The sequence below is a fragment of the Podarcis cretensis genome, assembly GCF_951804945.1.
Source record: "Podarcis cretensis genome assembly, chromosome: 1".
Lineage (NCBI taxonomy): Eukaryota > Metazoa > Chordata > Lepidosauria > Squamata > Lacertidae > Podarcis > Podarcis cretensis.
In genome coordinates this window covers 88,585,352-88,601,525 of record NC_137170.1, presented here as the reverse complement: position 1 = coordinate 88,601,525, position 16,174 = coordinate 88,585,352, and the positions used below count along the sequence as shown (strand labels likewise).

General features: G+C 45.1%; 1 protein-coding gene across 2 annotated transcripts in view; it reads left to right on the top strand.

The window, feature by feature from the left end:
- The first annotated feature begins 661 nt into the window (after nucleotides 1-661).
- Nucleotides 662-16,174, top strand: part of VIL1 (villin 1) — a 30,647-nt gene continuing 15,134 nt past the window's right edge. The window contains exons 1-5 of one of the 2 annotated variants that reach the window (XM_079968795.1): nucleotides 662-791; nucleotides 6,889-7,038; nucleotides 10,978-11,083; nucleotides 12,311-12,385; nucleotides 14,432-14,628. In XM_079968795.1, coding sequence (XP_079824921.1) covers nucleotides 6,905-7,038; nucleotides 10,978-11,083; nucleotides 12,311-12,385; nucleotides 14,432-14,628 — 512 coding nt within the window. In that variant the 5' untranslated portion in view covers nucleotides 662-791; nucleotides 6,889-6,904. Of the gene's footprint in view, nucleotides 792-6,888; nucleotides 7,039-10,972; nucleotides 11,084-12,310; nucleotides 12,386-14,431; nucleotides 14,629-16,174 lie in introns of those variants that run through there. The other variant, XM_079968796.1, reaches the window with a different exon arrangement.

Below are 16,174 nucleotides of genomic sequence, written 5' to 3'. Positions count from 1 at the left end.
TTCAGTGTCCCTCTCTGCATCTGTTTGGGAGTCTGGGTGCAATGGTTTAATCCACCATGCCTCTGAAGAGTCCATGCTCAGAATACGGAACCAGGAATCAACTTCAGCCACGTTCTGGACCAAGGCATTTTGCTGCCCCTGCCCCTAATCAAGGGCCATAGTACCCAAGGCCAGTACAGAAGTTACTTTTGCACCTAAAGTGAAAATAAAAAAATCTGTAGCCTTTTATGACACCACAAACCAGCTGCCTAAAGCAGATGCCTCCCTCTGCCTAATGATAGGGCCGGTCAAGTGAAGAGGGATGGTTCAGCCCTGAAGTTTTGTCCCTGCACATTCAGTTCATCTTTTCTATTGTGCTTTGGATCTAACCCATTAGTTCCAACCAGAGGCTGCAGAAAGGCCAATTTTCTTCATCTTGTTTGTTTGTTCCTCAGTCTCTGTCTGGCTCTGTTCCTCCTAGTTAGGCTTGACTTGGCCTTTGTTTTCTCTGTTCTCTTCCCCCCACCCCCCACCCCCCACTGCATGAGCTTCTGTCTTCCCCACACCGCCTTTTAAATAGTGTTTGCTGGAATTCAGCTCACTGGGGGCCACGAAGGGGGGTGTTAACTGGCTGTCTACTGGAGCAGGAATAATCCATGCCTAGGCTGCTGGCTTTGCCACCCTCCCTCACCCAGACTGTTCTGCTTCTCCCACACAGACTAGGGCATAGCAACAGCAACCAGCAACAAACTACAGAACCGAATTAATAATTTGGGGGTGTTAAAAATATTTGGCATCTGCTCCTGCATCAGGTAAGCTGTGAGGCTGTTGTCTTTGAGCTGGAATGTCACAAGGTGGGGCAGGTGGGATTGCCAACTTATCCGCTGGCCACTGTAGCTGTCTCTCTGGAAAACAGCTTAGTATCCAGATAGTCAGTGGTGATGTTTATCTCTTTGCTGTGAAAAGCTTCACCTTCTGATTTCTTCATATCAAGCTGTTGTTAACATCACAAGAGCAGGCCAGGCTGTTTTGTGTTTACTTGTGAGTTGGCAACCAATGGGTTGGTCAAATGGCAATCATTGGAAAACCAGAATTTTGCGCGAAACAATGATTTTCTGCCTTTTGAAGAGATGGCGATTGCCAGCAGCTCTCCAGGGTTTCAGACAGGGGACATTACCAGCCTTTTCTGGGGATGCTGGGAATTGAATCTGGAACTTTCTGCATACAAAGCAGAGGCTCTATCACTAAACTACAGCCCTTCCACCACACATTGCTAGAGGCTCTTTGCTCACTATGCAATATTAAATCATATTGACAGCCGACAACTCACCTTGTACTGACTTCTGAAAGTGGACATCTTAGTACATGGATAATAAGTTTTACTTTTTATTTTCAATGTATGCCTCACTTTTTCATCCTTGAGAGGTTTAAACTGGTGTTTACTATGCAAGAAAGAAAAGAAAAGGAAAAGGAAAAGAAAGGAAGAAAGAAAGAAAGAAATTTATTCTGGTTGCGCTAATTACAGAATAGTGGCAACTCAGAAACATAATCAGCACCATTACTTATCTGAATAGACAGTTATGGGATGGGATGGTGGAGAAGCAGTTCATTCAGACAGCATTTTGAAAAGCACCCAAATAGGAACTATGATTTAACAAGCAGGAAATAGGGGGCATTGGAGGACATGCATTTTTGTTGAGATGTTGCAGGTATTTAAAAGATTCTTATGTGGGAGAAAAGCTGAGTGAGGCTAAAGTGAAGCCCATCATCACAAGAGTGGGTGACCAAACAGCGGTCCAGACAGCCAGGGGAAAGAGGAGACAGGCAGGCCTGACTGCAGAAACAACTCAGGTAGAAGCAGCTCCATTGTATGCCACATAGCAGCCAACTCCTAGGGGCCATGGGGGCTTTGACCCCTGCAATAAAATATTTCAGGGGTCTGGGCCCCCACAAAGGTGATGGGCATTGTCATTCAAATGGTGTGTGTGCTCCATGTCATGTGATCGCTTATGCAGGGCGGGGCTTACCTAGGCCCCCACAATACGTTATTCTAGTTGGCGCCCCCGGTATGCCATATCTTCAGTGTAGCCACTGAAGCATCAGCATGCCATTTGAGAGTTGTGCTCCAGCACTTTCTGCAATGGATTGAGGGAGGTGCAGCCTTCAAATTAATGGAAATGCAGCAAAGCATTTCACCCTGGGATTTCTCCATCACCCATTTTCTTAAATGAGGAGGCTTGACCCAACAGTCATTATCTGGAACACACCCACCCACCCACCCCCAAGGCAGGAATATATTCTAAAGGTCTAAGAAGCATGAGCAGAATGAGGAAACTAGATGATGCATTCATTTACTATAATGCAAAAGGATTAAACTAACGCAGTAATGTTTAAATGGCAAAAAATATTCCCCCCACATTCACAATTGATCATTGTAATGTAGTGCTCTGCACTGTGAGTAACAAAGGCCAATTCATAGCTGTAGATGCAATTGCCAGGTTGTTGGCTGATAGGGTTGTCTTCAAGGATAGAGACTGCATCCCTATGGAACCAAGATACTATCTGATGTTTGATGATTCATACTCCTGAGCTATTGCATAATTGTTTTTTTAAAAAATACTGCTAGCAGGAGTTGTAGTAACAGTAATTGCTTAAGAAATATAGTTGGGTTAATTCGGGCCTTGAAGCAGAGGTGGGAAACCTGTGGCCCTTTGGATGGTCTTGCACTCCATTTCCCATTAGCTCCAGGCAGCAATTGAGACCTACGAGATATGTTAATACTCTGTGTTTTATCAACACTCACCTAGAGAAGATGAAGGAAGGGAGCTGGTTAGCTGAGTTAGTCTGAGAGGGTGCCCTGAAGAAATATCTAAACTGGCTAAACTGTCCAAGCAGCCAGAGGTACAACTGGAGAAGATTTGGTACAGAGATATATTGCCCCTAGCAGCCGGACTGAGTTGTGGGAATATTTGGCTGAGGTAGTGGCAGAGGGTAGTGGCAGCAACCGTGCCTCTTGAGTCTTCAGAAACAGTCAACACTTTTAAGACCCCAATGTGAGTATCAGTAGTCCCTCGTGTACACACTGTCCCTTTAATGAGCCAAAAATCTTAGTTCAAATTTTATCCTGTCTCTAGTGTGGGTGTCCTAAGATTACTAGGTAAAGGTAAAGGTACCCCTGCCCGTACGGGCCAGTCTTGACAGACTCTGGGGTTGTGCGCCCATCTCACTTAAGAGGCCAGGGGCCAGCGCTGTCCAGAGACACTTCCGGGTCACGTGGCCAGCGTGACATCGCTGCTCTGGCCAGAGCCAGAGCCAGAGCCAGAGCCAGAGCCAGAGCCGCACACGGAAACGCCGTTTACCTTCCCGCTGGTAAGCGGTCCCTATTTATCTACTTGCACCCGGAGGTGCTTTCGAACTGCTAGGTTGGCAGGCGCTGGGACCGAGCAGCGGGAGCGCATCCCGCCGCAGGGATTCGAACCGCCGACCTTTCGATCGGCAAGCCCTAGGCGCTGAGGCTTTAACCCACAGCGCCACCTGCGTCCCAAGCCTAAGATTACTACACATGCTCTAATTCCTTTATCCTTCCAAGGCACTGCAAAAGATGATAGTCCACAGGCCAGGGCCACGGTCGACATCATAAATGGTTTCTCTTCTCCATACACTGTTTGTTTTCCCTCAAGCGATAAAAGTAATAAAAGTAGGAAATTGCTTGTTAATATTTGAATAAGCTGCTGAGGATCAGCTAGGTAATGGGGAACAGACTTTCTTCCCATCTGAAACCACTGGTATTCTCCTAAATAAGACCACTCCAGCATCTTCCCCTCACCCACAAGTATCCTAGATCCTGGCCTTCCTGTCAGTAACCTTGTCAGTAACCAGATGTGGCAAACCTTCAGCCATCCAGATGTTGCTGAACTACAACTCCCATCAGCCCCAGCAAGCAGGGCCAATGGCCAAGGATGATGGGAGTTGTACTTCAGCACCATCTAGAGGGCCAAAGGTTTCAGTCATAGGATTGCCATATCTTGAAGAGCAAAAAAATCGGACAGCCCATGCCCGAGCCACTGCCCTCCCCCCAAAAAAAACAAAAGAACAAAAATTCCAGACATTCCCTTTTAAAATGTAATAATCCCCCCAGATGGGCATGTTGGCCTCCCCAAAAGAGGATGCGTCCTGGATTTCCCAGAGGTATGGCAAGCCTATTCAGTCACCTGTCCTATAAGATTCTTCCTCTTTGCCCTGCATGGAATCGTGTTCTTACAAATGATGCCTAGATGATGTTTTTGTCTGCGCTAGGCTGATGCAACAGTTCAATAAGCTGGAGTGGTGCCAGGGGTAGAATGTGGGGCTGACCGTGGAGTAAGATATGGGTTGAAATCTGCAGTTGACAACAAGCTCAATGGAAACAAATAAGCAGCCAGTGAAGCACCTTCCAAATGGGCAAGATATGTTCCTTAGGACAGGAGCCAGTTAGCAACATGGCTGCTTTATTTAAACTAACTGAAGTTCCTTAAAATGTATTCAAAGGCATCCCCATATATAACACATTGTGGTAATCAAGGCTGCTGGTTACCAGAGTGTGCTTTTCTGAATGTGCCTCTGCTGTCCGGTGGTGCTGGTGATTTATTTTCAGTGGCTGCTTTGAAGACTGGGACTTTGTGCTCTGGGAGAGGCTGTTTCCTCCTCCCACCCTCTATCTATTAGCACTGCAGATGCACGAATCTCATCTGCTCCTCTCTTTCCCATGCCCCTCCCACTCATAGCAACTTGGGAGGTGAGGGAGGTGGGGAAATTTACACCGAGGAAAGAGTTACATGCCCTGTCCTGGAGCAACAGGATAACAGGCACCACACCCTTGTCCTTGATCTTCAGAACCACTCAGTGGGGTTGCCAGTTAGCAAAACAGTAGCCATGGGAGAGCCTAATTGTAGATTTCCCTTTCAGGGCTGGTTTGGACCGGAGGGGGATGAAATTCTTTTAAGTTACAATGCTGTTCTGAGCATTGCTTAAGAGAGCCCTGATCGTTTCCACCAGTCGATCGCTTATTGCTTGGCATTTCCTTATAAGCAAATACAGAGTCTTGGGCTGGGGTGCTGTTTGGTTCTTTTGATGGTGGGTTATTGTTATTGGTGCTCTTGGGTGTTGTTGGTTTTTTTGTATCTTTATTTTAGATCTTGAGATTTATTTATGACTACTTTTGTTATGGGATGTGTGTGGTTCTGTGGGTAAAACCGCAGAGCCTAGGGCTTGCCTATCAGAAGGTTGGTGGTTCGAATCCCCGCGACAGGGTGAGCTCCCATTGCTTGGTCCCTGCTCCTGCCAACCTAGCATTTTGAAAGCACATCAAAGTGCAAGTAGATAAATAGGTAGTGCTCTGGCGGGAAGGTAAACAGCATTTTCATGCCTCTCTGGATCGCCAGAAGCGGCTTAGCCATGCTGGCCACATGACCCGGAAGCTGTACGCCAGCTCCCTCAGCCAATAAAGTGAGATGAGCACTGCAACCCCAGAGTCGTCCGCGACTGGACCTAATGGTCAGGGCTCCCTTTACCTTTTACTTTTGTTATGTTGTAGTTAACCTTTCTTTTCCATGTCGTAAGCTGCCTTGATCGTGGCTTGAACTGTGGATTGAAAATTGTTAAAACTCCTTCCCTTCTAGTACATTGTCAATTAGGGAGATAGGAATGAGCGGTTGACAGCAGGAGTTGTATTGGAGAGAGATTTATTTCTGCTAGCTCAACAGCAAAGATAAGATAAATCGAGCGTTTCCCCAGAACCATAAAAAGATCACTGCCAGAGTAAGAGAAGGCCTTTGGCCCTTCAAGGGGTCACTGACAGCTGTTAATCGCATGGTTAGAGCGTAGGATGACTGAGGGAGACTTTCGGAGCTAGGTGTGGCTACAAAGGAAGATATTGCTTCTGCCAGGAGTAGAAGGGCACTTCCAGATGGGCTGCTGTGTAATGTGTACAAAGCTGGGGAGCCCATTCCGTGTTTTGTGTGTGTTCCAGTTCACCAGGGTCAGGAGGAGTTAGCCATGTCATACAATCTCCCACGCAAGGATGAATGTTCACCAAACAGGTGGTCTGGAAGTTCCCTAAGTTTTATAAGAGAACTCATCCACACAGAATATCCAATCACATGCCTTCTGATTGGAGATGAAACATGATTAACGAAAATAAATTTAATTATGACTCTTCAGAATGTATATGAATTATAAATGCATCTTAATGTGCAACATTAACTGGCTGAAGGACAATTTAATTTGAAAATTTAAGATGAGCATGCCATACCCTACAGGTTTTTTTATGACTGTGTGCAAGGATCACCCTATGCTCCCCTGCAGAATGGACAGTTGGTGCTGACTGATGTTGAGGGTAAAAGATAGAATGTGTTTAGAAGAAGGGTGCAGTTCAAAAAGTCAACGGATTGCTAGCTCACTGTTGATAATACTTTCCCACTATTCCCCTACCCCCGTCCCCCACATCTAAAAGCCTGGTGCATTGATTGTGATATATTTCCACCTGCATCTTAATTTGTTGCCAAAACTTGCTGTCATTTTTAAGAATCAAAACTGCAAAGGTTTGCCCAGTTCTTTCTTCCAATGTTTCTATTTTTCGACTCTCTTTCCTTGGAGGGTTTTAAGCAGAGGTTAGGTGGTCATCGATGCTTTCGTTGAGATTCCTGCATTGTAGGAGGTTGGGCTAGGGTTGCTATATTTCAAAAAGTGAAAGTGAGCTTTTTAAATGAACTTCGCTGAAATGTACTAAACCGACATGGACTGCCATGCATCTGGACATTTCAGCAATTTCTGCTCAGGTGTGTGCACACATGGGGAGTGAGATGAGGCTCGTGTGCCAATGCTCGTGTGTCAAAGGACCTTGGGCTCACTCTGCCATTCTTCCGTTCTTAGACACGATTGCCCTTATATGGCGAAGGCAGGTGGCGATGGCATTCCGTGCCGAGGGAAGGAGGGTCCAAAGGTCACCCCGCTGCTTGCTCTGTTCAGGCACAGTCCGTCTCCAAGGTGCTGTGTGCCCACCAAACAGACACCGCAGCAAAGGTAAGGAGGTGGTTCTGGGGAGATCCAGGGCCTGCTTTGGACTCCCATCTGTCCTTGCTCTAGCCCTCAGCTTCATGCCAGCATTGTCTTGCCCAAAGCAGCCTTCCCCAGGCTGGTGCCTTCTAGATCTTTGGGGGGTAGTAGAATGTGCAGGCAAAAGTGGATGGCAGCTGTAGTCTAAAAGACGAGGAGAGCACCAGCTTGAAGAAAGCTGTCCTAGGAGAAGATAGCAAGCAGCCTCCTTCCCCCCTCTGCTTAGTCTGGGCGGCTTTTCTTGTCAAATGATTTCAGGTTTCTGAGGGGCGAGAAGAGGTTCTGAGCCTTTATAGTGAAGCTAGGGTCCAGGACCCCAATTTCAAGGTTTCTCCTGAGGCAAAAATGATGCTTATGCCTCCTGCTTGGACTGAACTCATTTTCTATGGACTCTACACTGCGTGAGGTTAGAGGTGTGAAGACCAGGGGGGAAAGTGGAAACATTTATGGGGAAATTAAATTTGGTTCTTCACATTTCTGCAGCAATTTGTGCTTTAAAAAAAAATCCTCATGGAAATTATTCAGCATTTTTGTGTAAATTTCTCCTAAGAAACACATTTTTACATGCAGTTTTCACCAATGTGCACATTGTTTTTGCAACTAATTTCCCCTAACGTAATGCCTTCTTGTATCTTATTTCCACTAATAGATTCATTTTTATGCTCATTTCCCCCTAGCACACATGTTTGGGTAAACGTTGGAGAACAAAATTTGGGAAAGTGCGGATTTTGAAGGGTGGCGGTGTTTCCGTTCTCATATTATTTCAGAAAGTGTGATTCTTATCAATTCAGTTTTAAATGCAAATTGAATTGATTTTCTCCCCTGTTCCTGGTAGAGAGGACCTCTCCTGGTTTTTAAAAGTGTTAATAGGAACCAGGGGGCATTGTAGATCCAGAGCAAATTGCTGCAGAAATGTGAAGAACTGCATGAGAGTGCCCGTTGTTGAGCAGCAAAATGGGAACATAAGACGTTGATCCTAGAAAGGCAGCAATGGCTGCCTGTGAGCTACTGGGCCCAATTCAAGGCTTTGTATTAGCTTGCAAAGCTTTAAATGGATCAAGGCCCAAGTACCCACAGGAGTGCCTCTATATCAGCAGATCTAGTCTTTAAGATAGGCAAGAGAAGCTCTCACTCATGCTCCTTGCTAGGATTAATCTCTGATATGCTTTCCCTTGCCTATCTTAAAGACGCATGGCAGAGCCTTCTTCGCTGTGGCACCCTGACTATGGCACTCCCTCCCCTTAGAGCTGTGGTTCTCCTCCTTGTTTAACATTTAAACATTAGTTAAAGATGCATCTGTTTACTTAAGCCTTAGCAGAATGAAGGCATGCTAATTGTGTCTGGCTGTTAACCAGAAGGTTGGTGGTTCAAGCCCACCCAGGGACTGCTATGGATTCCTGCATTGCGGGGGGTTGGACTAGATGACCCTTGGGGTCCCTTCCAATTCTACAGTTTTATGATCCTAATGCTGGTTTTGTGATTGTGCTATGGTTTTTTAAATGTTGAGGTACTTGTGTTAGTATTTCAATTATTTTGACTGGATTCTGTTGTTTTTAAACTTTTATTATATATCCCTCTCAGCTCCTTTTAATGGAACAGGGATAAAAAATGCAATCAATTAATTGATAAAAACACAAATCTGCCTTATACCTGATCAAACTATTGGCCCATCTAGTCCTGTATTTGCTGTTCCAGCATTGGAAACTTGTGGTCCTTCAGATGTTGCACCTCCCATCACCCTTGGTCATTGGCCGTGCTGACTGGTGCTGATGGGAACTGCAGCTCATCATCATCTACTGTAGAGAGCATAAGGATTCCTGGTCTTTGCAAGTCTTTCTAAGTTTGCTCTTTGAGACTCCAACTGGAGGCTGCCAGGCATTTGGTTCGCAAGCCATGTGTGCTGCCATTGAGCTATGGCCCCTTCCTGCAAACCTGAAATCACGTTTCATGTTCATTGCCCAATTTAACATATTCATCTTAAAACCCATTGCCTGGAAGTGAAATCTGTGGCAGTGATGTAGAGTGAAGGGATAAATGAAAATCCCTTTTCCAAGCCTTCTCAAGTTCTCAAATCCAGAGCTGTCTGCATGCATAGCACTTAAAAAAATAAAAAGGGTTTGAACCAAGATATCCCAAATTCTGATGAAAGCTGAATTATGCAAAATGTTGGGTTTTGTTTTGTTTTACATAATTTATTTTGCTTTTGCTAATCATGAAGAGGAGCAAGGAACCCACACAGAAGTCCTCTTCCGCAATGACCCTTAAAAATCTAATTCAGTCGATTTTCTAACTTCTAATCTTCATAGCATTTTTTCCAACATACTTCCAAGCATAGCTCTGCAATCTTAAGGTTTTGAAAGCTGCTTTCCCCTTAAGCAAATCTTAAGATTCTTTCAGAAGCTGACTTCTGTGACCAATGATATGTCCAATGGCTTTTCTGCATTTCTGCCTGTGTGCGTACAGGCCTGCCTATAAATTGCCAATAAGCATTCAGATTTTAGCACCAGGCAGAAAAATTACAGGTGTGCATCACCTCTATGGACTTTATGATTTACGTGCCTGAGCTAGACTGCACTGCACTCCCTAATATCCTGAGCTGGTCTGTGGAAAGCGACTGCTGCCTTTTTCACCCCTTAAAAGCCAAACTTAGCTGACTAGGGAAACACCTGGAGCTCAAGTGAAGAGGAGCTGGAGAGCTGGGCATGTATTTTGTTATGAGAGGCAGGTTTAGGTTTGAATCGCAGCAAATTGTTTTCCCAGGGCACCAATTTCCCTAAGATTTGCATAGGTTAATTCATGTGCATAGATTCAAATTTAGAAACCATTACTACAATTTAAATTGAAATAAAGTACATCTCACCATATTGGAGAAGACTTTGATCAGGTGACCTGTGTGTGCCTGCTCAGTCTGTCGGTCGTCCAGGTGCTCACTTTGGATGGGCAGCTTCAAGGTCCAATTCTGCTGTCCCTTCTGGAGATTATTTCTCTTTAAACTGGGCTTGGACCAGCCTGTCCTCAGATGATAACTCTTTACTGTGTAAAGTAGGACACGTGGCTCCATCCTACTCACTGTGGGGATGAAGGGGGCTGGGGCCCATGTCCTCTCTCCTTCAACCGTTCTCTCACATACTCTTCGGCTCAGTTTCCACCATCTCCATGTCGCTCAGAGAGCTGCTTCTGGTCAGTGTTGACAATACTGAGCTAGATGGACCAAATATCTTACTCAGTAACTTCCAGTGTTTCTGTTCCTACACCTACACACTTGCTCTCTCACTCTGTCTTCTGGAAATAGGAAATAAACTTAAAGGAAATCAGCTGTGACATCCTTGGCAATGTTGAAAGCATGTGTGTACATACATAATTACTCATTCAGGAGACACAGGTTTAAGGCTGATTTCCCACCAGCTGTAAAAATCTTTACCTTTCATTTGAGTGAACCCAAACAATGTTTTTGGTAATAATAACGTTGTAATAACAAGTCTTTTGGCAAGAGCTGAATTAGTTTGATTTAAGCAAAGCCCTTGGGCTTTTGACACAGACATCACAAGATCTCAGTTCATCTGCATGGTAGTTAAAATGTCTAGTTTCCTTTAAACTAGCTACCAACTGGTTAGTTCTGCTCTAAATTCTTGCAAGGAGAAATTAGATCTAGGAGTTATCTAGCAGCTCAGGTTGAGCAAAGTCCTAAAGCACAGCAGTGTGAACCATTTAGCAAACTTTTAGGAATGCGATCTGAATGAATGCAAGGAGTAATAGTCTGGTTTTCTTAACAACATTAATGTGGAGGTGGGGAGTAGCGATGTGAAGTTTGGGGTCCGAGCATAGACCATTCTTCTGCAATATTTAAACGTTGGTTGGTTGTAACCTGGCTACATTGCTAATGAACTTTCCCATTCCTAAGGGCAGATCCCCCCACAAAACATTGACCATCACCATGTCAGCAGAACTTAGTGCCAAAGTGACCAGGACTCTGAACAAAACCACACCCGGACTCCAGATATGGAGAATTGAGGTGAGTGTTTGTTTAAGTATGTGGTAGTATAAAAGTGAGAAAGAGACCAGCATTTGGAGGCATGTCTCTGTATGTGTTTCTTCTCTTCCCACGATTCCACCTTCTCCTGGGATCTCCTGCCTTTTAAAGGAGAAAGAGGAGAAGCTGAAACACAATTCACTCTAGATCAGGAGTGGGGGGCGGTGTCAGGCCTGGGGGGCCAAATGTAGCCCCCATGGCTTCTCTACCTGGCCTCAGAACTCTCCATGAGCCACACTACTCAGTGGTTCTGCTCTCCACTCTGAGTGTTTTTGCCTGGCTGGAATGTGTTCTTGAACTCGAATAATGCTGCTTCCTTGCCTGTGTGGAGGATACAAAGGGGTGTATGGGTATGTGGTTCTATATGGAGCCTTCAGTCCCTGTCGTGGTGGGGAGGAAAGGCGAGGTGTGTGTCTGTGTGAATGTGTAGAAACTAGCAAAGGAAAAAACAAATTTGTTGCTCCACCTGGTTTTTGTCTCTGGCCCTGCCCACAACTGGCAACAGCTGTGGCCCTCAGGCTGCAAAAGGTTTCCTAGCCCTGCTCTAGACTCCCAGCTCAGTGGTGCAGAGTCCTTGTATTGAATCTCTTATTCTGAGGGCCAAACTAGATTGATATTAATTATATAAATGCAATTGATGTGCACGAAGTAGCAGCTATGGGAGAGGCTGGTCAGCATTAGGATCACATAAGGGGAAAGGGGGTTAATCCTTTCACTTACAGCCATGGTCCCAAACCCAAATACTCCCCGATCCAGAAGCTGCTGTAAGCACTGGGAAGCCTCCACCAGCTGAGCTGGGGCAAAAGAAGGTGTTACAGCTGGCTATCAATGAGGGGATTTCCTCCCAATGCAAATAGCAGCTTTGGATGATGGATTTTCATCAAGACCGCAACAGGGGAGGATAGGGTTAATTCCCCCCCTTCCCCTCCTGTTCTTTGATCCTGATAATTATTGTTTCTCTTCATCTGTGGTTCTACCCTGAGCTATGGCCTTTCCTCAGAAGACTGAGGTGATGGGATTTGGCAAAACTAAAAAAAATTAAGGTGATGGGACTTGGTAAAAAATAGGCTATTGAAGGAAGGAAGGCAGGACAAATGTTTTAAAATGAAGATAAAGGCAGGAAGAATGCTCTTTACACAACACAAGGGTGTGTGATGATCTTTAGTACTGTATATAATTCCAGCTAATTCCACCCCCCTTCCCTTCCAGAATATGGAGATGGTGCCTATTCCACCGAAAACATATGGGAACTTCTACGAAGGAGATGCTTATATAATTCTCTCGGTAAGAGGAATTAAGAATGGTGGAGGCCTTTGTGTCACTACGCTTGATGGGACAAAACAGCTGGAGAAAAGGACGAGGCTCAGCCCAAGAAAAAAGCAGGAACTTGCCTCATGTAAAGTATGGGAGGTGCACCATGGAGCATGATGAGGCCAAAGAAGGATACTTCAAGGGAAGGTTCTATGTGGCTAGGAGTAAATGTACTCCAGTCCTGTCAAACTTACGTATACAGTAGGCTACCACCCTAAAGGCCACACTAAGTTGCTATTACTTAGATTTTAACAACAGCAGCAACAACATTAATATGTAATTTTTGAAGTCAGGAGCGGTTCCCAGAGATGGGCTATCTTCAGCATTAAGACCGCATTATGTGCCTTCAGACCAGGGCTGGCCCTACCATTGGGCAAAGTGACCATCTCAGGCAGCAGATGCTGGGGAACAGCAGCAGCAACCCCCTCTGCCCCCCCACTAACCATTCTCTTCTGTAAGAGGATAGCAATGATTCCTTTCCTGGCCTCCTCTAAACTACCAGTAGTCTGCTGCCTTAGGTGCATTAGAGGACATAGGAAGCTGCTTTATATTGAGTCAGACCAATGGTCCATCTAGCTAAATATTGTTGATGTTGACTGGCAGTGGCTCTCCAGGGTTTCAAGCAAGGGATCTTTCCCATCCCTGCTTGAAGATGGCAGGGATTGAACCTGTGACCTTTTGCAGGCAAAGCAGGTGCTTTATCCCTATGGCCATTCCCCTAACACTCTCCCATGACCAGCGTTAAAGTCATATTCAGTTGCCAGTCCAATTAGGACCTTTACCTAGAATGGGGAGGGGGTGCCTTAGGTACCAAAGGTCTTGAGCTGGCCTTGATTCACGCCACTTTGTGCATCCAAAAATGTCTGGGTTTGCTGTATTCATTTGTTCAGCATCTGTTGCAATGGCTTTGCTTACCTCTCAAATATCACCTATTAGCATAAGCAAGGCAAGTTTGGGGTTTTAAAACAATTACCCACTTTATTGATTTAATAAACAGGACCAGTTATTACCCTAGTTGGAGAGTCAAGTGATTTAGATACCTTTTGAGAGCTGATGTCACATGGTAGGTAAGAGAAGACATGGAGCTCTGAATGAAAACGTTGCCAGTTCAATTCTGCCATGATCTTATAATAAGGTGGGCTTGAGCATCACTCCTTCTCAGCTCAGGGATAACAAGATAAAGTACACTTCATTCTCAAGTGATACATAAAATTCTAAGTATTTTTTATTTTGTTGCTGATCTATTTTAAAGCTTGCTTCATTTCAGAGCTGTTTTTATATTAGCTGCTTTAACACAGTCACTTAATTTCATGTTTTTTTAATTGCTGTTCTTGCATTTCTGTGTATTGGAAGCTGCCTTGAAAGCTGGCTTTGGTCAAAAGGTAGGGTCAATATAAAACAATAAATAATACAGTATTTCACATCCTACCCTTCCATTCCCAACCCTTCTCTGTTCTCATGCTCTGCCTGTTTGTGAACACCTGTATCGTCGTACTGCACGTATTCTGGATAACTGGATAATGGCATACGGTTTGGATATGAGGATAAGGCATGGGTAGATGAATGAGCTGAGTAGGTAGATCAAAGCAGAACTCCTTGCAAGAACCCTGCTCTGTGTGATATATGTTATAGAAGGAGGATAATCATTGCAAGGTTTCTAAGAGAACAGAACAGCTCCATCCTCAAAGATGTCTGCTTGCTTTCTGGCCTTGAAATGTCACAGTGTGACTTTTCTTAATGTTTTTGCTTTTGTTTTAGAATTAGCTACTTTCCCCATTGCTTTTACATTCAGCAAAGATCTGGGGCTAGGATAGTGATACTGATTTGCCCATGCATGAGGAAACCCTTTTGTGTTTGAGAGTAGAGATCTGAGTCAATGTCCCTTACTAGTAGGTGGACTTGGAGAGCTGAGTGTGTGAATCAAAATGCCCATCATTGTGGCATTGACTGAGCACCGTGGGACAGAGAAGTCTCTGCAATTTTGGTGGGCCTGCTAACCAGCTTCAATTTTCCAACTAGACGCATAAGACTGGGAACAACTTCACCTATGATGTCCACTTCTGGCTGGGCAGTTCATCATCTCAGGATGAGCAGGGCTCAGCTGCCATCTACACCACCCAGATGGATGACTACCTGGGAGGAGTAGCCGTACAGCATCGTGAGGTCCAGGGCTACGAAAGTGACGCCTTCCGGAGCTACTTCAAACAGGGGCTAATGTACGTAATGCTCCTTATTGCCTTCTGGTGGCTGATCCAGGCAATTACAGCTTCTTATTCCTTGAGCCACTTTACATTTTTATGTGTTGTGCCTGTGTTAAGAGAAACATGCTAGGTAGTCTCAATTGGCAATAGTTCCTCCGGTACATGTTCACTTTGTGTTTAGAAACACACATCAGCCCTTCCGGTGTTTCCTATAGGTACTTGACAACTCTTAAAAAAAATAAAAAATCTGGATATCTGGGTGGGGACTAGTGGGATGGGGCCATATGGGGTGAGAGGACAGGTAGGGGAAAGGTAAAGGGACCCCTGACCATTAGGTCCAGTCGTGACCGACTCTTGGGTTACAGTGCTCATCTCGCTTTATTGGCCAAGGGAGCCGGTGTACAGCTTCTGGGTCATGTGGCCAGCATGACTAAGCTGCTTCTGGTGAACCAGAGCGGAAATGCCGTTTACCTTCCCGCCGGAGCGGTACCTAATTATCTACTTGCGCTTTGCTGTGCTTTCGAACTGCTAGGTTGGCAAGAGCAGGGACCGAGCAACGGGAGCTCACCCTGCTGAAGGGATTCGTACCGCCGACCTTCTGATTGGCAAGTCCTAGGCTCTGTGGTCTAACCCACAGTGTCACCCACGTCCCGAGAGGACAGGACTTAGAGCCAGTTCAGTGATAGTGCTGGGGAATGAAGCCCAGCAGATTTTGATGAATCCCTGTGGGCAGCCTAACACAAAGCAATCTATTTCCCTAAAGTGAGCAGCTGGAGGAAAAGGGGCAGCTGGGAGGAACTGGAAATAACTGGTCAAAAGCAAAAATCGACAGGGACAGAAACAGTGCTGTCCTTACTACAAAGTAGTTGTTTCAAAGTGGCAGATTCCAGAGAGGGTTCCATTGCACTACCTTTCTTCTCTTTCAGAAGACATGACACTAACCATGGTTTAGCAATCCTGCCTGTTCTTCCTCTGTAAATTGTATGTGACTGTCTACTTGAAAGTGTGGGTGTGATTGCCTGCATGTGTGACCTCCATCTGCTGAGTAAATTTGCCTGCCTGCCTTCCTGAATATATGTGTGTCTCTGTGTCTCTTCCCCTCTGCCAGGCATGTGAGTGCATGTCCCTGCTTGCATGGTGGGTCTCTGTGTGTGTATGTGTGGTAAGTGTGCTTTGACCACACTTCTCACTGGCACATGTCACTGGAGGGGTGGACAACTTCAGACTTCAGCTGAAAGAGATTTGCCGCTCCTTGTTTAGCATTAAAAAAGAACCACAGTGAGACTTGGCCTTGTATGTTGTCCTCTGCTCCTTGTATATAAGAAGTTAATGAAAGCTTCCTTTTTTGGTTTTGAATAAGCCATAGTTTCATGTTATTCTAAACTTGGAAAACTGTTGTTTATTCTAACTGCTAGGGAGCTCAAATGAGGATCTAACTGTAGTTTCTGATCTAGGTTTGTTTGAACTAACCACAGTGCAAATAAACCATCATGTCCCAACTCAGACATAAACTGTGGTTTGTTCAAAACCAACAATTGAAGCTTTCAATCTTTTCCCCCTT